The 5,448-nt window shown below is 35.7% G+C and overlaps 1 protein-coding gene across 1 annotated transcript; it reads right to left on the bottom strand.

Annotated features, from left to right (window-relative positions):
* Positions 1 to 243: 243 nt before the first annotated feature.
* On the bottom strand, positions 244 to 3,449 carry LOC120357024 (putative uncharacterized protein DDB_G0289963). Its single transcript, XM_039446285.1, has 2 exons — positions 2,393 to 3,449; positions 244 to 1,970 (listed from the first exon to the last, which is right to left on the bottom strand). The coding sequence occupies exon 2, from the start codon at positions 1,389 to 1,391 to the stop codon at positions 789 to 791; it is 603 nt and encodes a 200-aa protein (XP_039302219.1). The 5' UTR covers positions 1,392 to 1,970; positions 2,393 to 3,449; the 3' UTR covers positions 244 to 788.
* Positions 3,450 to 5,448: the final 1,999 nt, after the last annotated feature.

The following is a 5,448-nucleotide window of genomic DNA, read 5'->3' as shown; positions in this document are numbered from 1 at the left end:
CGGCCAGGTAGATGCTAGGAGGCTGACCTCGAGGGCTTCTGGGTCGAGCTTACTCAGGACCCATCGACGTCCATCACGTTCGCGGCGGCGTAACTCGCGCACCTCCGCGGGGGGGGAGACGAGCTCCATGGAGATCAGTCTGTGGTCAGACAATTCCCTCAGGGAGCCCGTCTCCACTCTCCATCCCTTCACCCTGTTAAGGGCGTTGGGGGAAGCCCACGTCTCGTCAACGATGGACTCCCCCCTTGCCCCCACGATGATTTCGTGCCCTTTAAAATAAATTGCAAGTACCTTTTTACTACACCTTCAAGAACTAAATGAAATGGATCAAGAACAAACTGAGAAACCATTTTTAAATTTAATCTTAAAAGAAGTGAAACCCCATCATGATGTTCTGGATCGGATTGATGAATAAAGTCCTCGTCTGATCTGAGCCCAATTATTTTGGTAGCATAGCACATTCTGTTAAAAATGTGATCCCCTGATTGCCTACACCTTTCACAACCGTTACAAGATGCATGCCCCACAATACGTTTCAGATATTGCCTAGCAGGTGCATCACATATGAAACATCTAATATAAATCTCATATTTATTCTCATCAACAGTCAAGCCATCATTTAATAACTGCAAATACTCTATTATAAATGCATGCAGATAATATTGGCCACACATCTGTAATTGTACTCTTTGTCATATTTATTCCATCGATATTTGTGTCTATTCCTATACGCATACTGCCACCAATTTTTACGCCACTTTTCTTTATACGTTTCTGTAACCCATTTATCAAACCAACATGGACATATGAACATTTCTTAAATTTTGAACTAGTGTCTTCTTGGGAGTACGATTAAGTGTTCTTGGATCTAAAGGCAATTCGGGATGTGAAGGTTTAAGGATTTTCAGCAATGCTCTACATGCATCTAATGTTATATTGTACTGCACGTTCCATAAGCGCAATTTCTGAGACATAGTATCGGCCTGAACCTCTGCATCACTCGCCTCACTTGTGCTAGAACTGGAAGTTTCAGAGCTGCTGCTTCTATTGAACAAGTCGTGCCTGACACGAATCACATCTTCTTTAATAATACGATCTGTTTCCATATCGTCATTATTTTCAGCATTGCTTAGCTCGTTACAATTTGAATTATTATCCTGTTGGTTAGAAATATTTAGAAGGTTATTTTGTTGATTCTCTTTATCATTATTTGAACTTCCTGAAATTAAGTTATCTTCTGGAAAATGAAAAGAAGTTGATAAATCTACTTCTTCATCTAAAAACTGCAAGTCATTCTCAGTGATTTCAGCAAATACTGCTGAAGCTTCAGATTTAGCTCGTCGTCTAATCTGCTTCAAACTTACAATAAATCCCCTTTGTAAATTGCTCATATTGCAACCAGGAAACTCAATTTAATCACATTCGAATTAGTTTTATACGTAGATCACGGGTTTAACTCTAGATAAGAAATGTACAAACTAAGAAAGCTGAAAGAAAACAATTAAACAAACTTAAAGTACAATAGAACTGTAGTATATTTTATAATGTTTACAGTATGATGAGATAATCACCTAAAATATGGAAAATTATAATTATAAAATCAACGGCAAGAAATAAAATAAGATTGTAATAGTTAGGAAAAGTAGAAAAAGGAAATCTGACGCAAACTAATTCCATCCAGATTAAACAAAACAAAATAAAATATGAACATTGAACTGAAAAACAGCAGTACCTCTCAAAGGAGCATCAAAAGATTCAAATCAAACTCCTCAATGTAAAGAAAATTAGTTTACTCTTAAAATGTATGAGAGTATATTAAGTAACATTATTTAATTCCAAGAGTTACATTATATTTGATTTCAAACAGCTATAATTTTCTTTAGAAAGAAATAATATTCGTACCTTCCATAGTGCAGCAATCTAATTCAAAATTCTCATTTAAATTTTAACCTGCAGAGAAGTAACGTAAGCTGAAACAAAAATAACAAAAATTCTTACATATAATGAAGTTTGGGAACAGTGTATTATCATCAAGTCATTAATTAGACCCTGTTTTACACAGAAAATTGACATTTTCTTATTGCCACAGAAGGGTTAATTAGGCACATAAAATAATACTAATTGATTAATTCCATATCAAAAGAGATCAAAATTTTAGATCCATGTGTGAAAGAAAAGAATATAGGCTTCCAAATAAAACATTAAAGAAAAATTAAAAATTGTAGCATTAAAATAATGTTATTGCATGTGCACTATGATCAAAATATATATTTCCAAAAAATATAAACATAAAAATGCTCAGTAAAGTACTATGTAGATACTATTTTAGATACAGAAGAAAAATTTGCGACCGAAGAAATTTTCAATATAATTGAAAAAAAATAGTTCTTACTAAAGAGAGAGAGAGAGAGAGATCCTCCTTATTACAAATTGTGAGAATCCTTCACTGTCCTTCACTGTCCTTTACTGTCCTGCTTCATTCTGATTATATAATAACTTCGCAATAACCTGCAAATAAAGCATAAAAATTAAAAACAATCAGAAGAAGAGTACTGAAAAGACACTCTGAAATTCGAAAAGATTATGTGCATACGAAATAAAAACCAAACTTTCTCATCCGCCTTTGTGCATGCAGGTTATAGCACGCGTCGACCGTCACACATTTAATGAAAGTCTAGCGATTCAAGACATCTGATCTTTCTTTTTATTGTTCAAATAGTAATACTTACATTGACAATGATTTCGAAGAAAAAATGAAAGTTTTAATCAAAGTTCCGTAAATTCGATGACACACAACCACACACAACCACTGAGGGCACTGAGACTGAGTAAAGACAAAAGAGGAATGGAAGCGCTCCAAATTGGCGTCAGTGCTGCCAGACAGTGGTGCCGCGTGCCGCGCCTCCTCGAGACAATGTCGATGGGCAACACGCAACACTCGTGGGCAGCACTGATTGGCGTCCGTGAGCGGCGTCCATCTTATTATTTAAGAGTTTATTGTATCAAGAAGCTTAAGTATTAATACGAAAAAGATCGCTGCATGATTTTTGATCATGCGTGCTTACTTTTGTTGAAAACAGCAATTTTATTATTTATTATTAATATATGTAGTTGACAAATGATTGGCTGGGCTCGCAACGGCCAAAGATTTTCAAGTCATAGCAAACGACCTCGCAACGTTCCAACGGCGTGCTAGACGACCCAGCATCGCCCATATATTTTGATAGCGGCTCGGCGATTTTCGTTTCATTGGTTCTGAGGGCCGACGATTACGCGCACGCCGAACAAAAATTCGTTCCTCAAACGTTCGCACGTCGTTCGTGTGCTGGTGGGGTTTTTATAAGTCACGTCCAAAATAATAAATATTTCATTACTTTGAGTTTAGAATCTGTTAAACAACACTTTGACGAATATAATTGTTCAAGTTTCAATAGAAAATATCAGGGATAGGAAGTAACTCGTTACTTGTAACGAAGTTACAGTTAGAGTTACCTTTTTTTGGTAACTCTAACTTAACTTCGTTACTTTTTTTTAACTGTAACTATAAACTTAACTTGGTTACATTATTTGTGTAACTAGTAACTAAATTAATAGTTATTTTTATAGTTACTTTATATACTTCAAACTCATTTGTCAATTTAGATAGCATTTGCAAACATCACCCGAGTGGCGTCGTGTATCATTTTATCTTTATTTAACAATCGGTAAACAACAAGGATAAAATGATATATATGAGGGTACTCAACTGATGTTTTCGAACGCAGCTTTAATGTGATTGGTGATTGGTTAGACCTAAAAGAATACACTAAAGGCGCAAGTTCACGCAGCGAATAAAAGCTGGCGTTTTACCCTCTCTCCATCAATTTGGCAGATCCAGCGAATAAACGCTCAAAGTTCGACACAGTCCAACTTTTAGCGACTAAACGCTGGCGTTTACTCCTTCTCCATCAATTTTCATCAATGTGGCAAATTCAGAGAATAAACGCTCAAAGTTCGACACAGTCCAACTTTTAGCAAAACGACGCTGAAATTTAAATATTACATTCCAAATTAATTACCTTCCAAAAGTGAATATATAGGTAAGAAAAAAATTATGACTAAAATCAATCGACATCACCTGAAAATACAAACAAAGTTAGTATATATTATATACATATAGTAAGCATACTTTTAGGCTAGGTTGCTTTCTGTTTTTTATTTATTTATGTTAGATAGCTTTATTTGTTATATTTTGTTAATAACTGTGTTTTTTATATTGTAGGAAATTCTGTTATACCCTCATATACTTGTGGTGTGTGCAAAACAATTGTTTGTACCATACAAGAAAGTGAAGAAATATATCGGCACTCTTGTATGGAGGGATATAATGAATGTTACATAGATAAAAATTCAGATTATTTTTATCCTAAAAGCGGTAAATACATTAGTAACAATTTTGGCCCGATGCAAAGAAGAAACTGTGCTCATTACGATTTACAAAAATCGGAGCTACCTAAAACTTTTTTTTTTATATCTATTTCTTTTTCTTTTTTTAACAAATACATTGCAGCAATTACAGTAGCTATACGTCGTCTTCTAATTTCAGCTATAACCGCCACTGTGTGTTTATAATATTTTACATACTTGATATATTGATTATAATATTCCAACTCCATTTTTGTCAGATTATGTACTTAGTAATTGCCGCTTTTAACGCTGCTTTGCGTTGCGGTGGAGTTGGATAGAGTAAGAGTAAAACGCCAGCTTTTATTCGCTACATGAAAAGGATAGAGGCGATAGCGTTTAGCTTTTTAACGCTGCTTTGCGTTGCGATTGAGTGGGGGTAAAACGCCAGCTTTTACTCGCTGCGTGAAATTGCATCTTAATAGCAGTAAGCGCTCACTCAACTACTGAGTTTGTTGAACGCAGCCACTGTTGCTCGATGCAGTGACAATTCTACATTCTATGCTTCTTATGTGATCCGAGAGAGATGATGTGATGAGAGATGATGTGATCCGAGAGAAAGTTCTGTCTAGAAAGATACACGTGACAATGAACGGTTATATGTTATATATTTGGCAGCCCCGTACCAGTAGTCATAGGTTACAAGTTATTTACATGTAGATACACGATTGTATGTACATACAGTCGTGAGCTAAAAGATTGAAACACATTTTCTTCAATGGTTTTTAGAATGTAGACTTGCTCATCGAACGGCGAACGTAATTGGTTCTTACTTGTGGATTCAACCAAATATGTTCGCCGATCGAGGAGCAAATCTAGATTCTAAAAACCATCCAAGAAAACGTGTTGCAACCATTTAGCTCACGACTGTACTTGTAGGGCCCGGATATTCAAGTACGATTCCGGGATGCTCGCGAAGAATCACTGCGTGTTGTGTGATCGTCTGGCTGGTCTATCGTGTATATACGTGTGATAATCAGCCAGCAGAGAATTGGTTACTAAGAA

The sequence above is a fragment of the Solenopsis invicta genome, chromosome 2 (assembly GCF_016802725.1).
Source record: "Solenopsis invicta isolate M01_SB chromosome 2, UNIL_Sinv_3.0, whole genome shotgun sequence".
In the NCBI taxonomy this organism is placed as follows: Eukaryota; Metazoa; Arthropoda; class Insecta; order Hymenoptera; family Formicidae; genus Solenopsis; species Solenopsis invicta.
This window is presented reverse-complemented; position numbering and strand designations above follow the sequence as displayed.

Coding starts and splice junctions, on each gene's coding strand:
- LOC120357024 (XM_039446285.1), bottom strand. CDS start 1,391: ATGAGCAATTTACAAAGGGGATTTATTGTAAGTTTGAAGCAGATTAGA.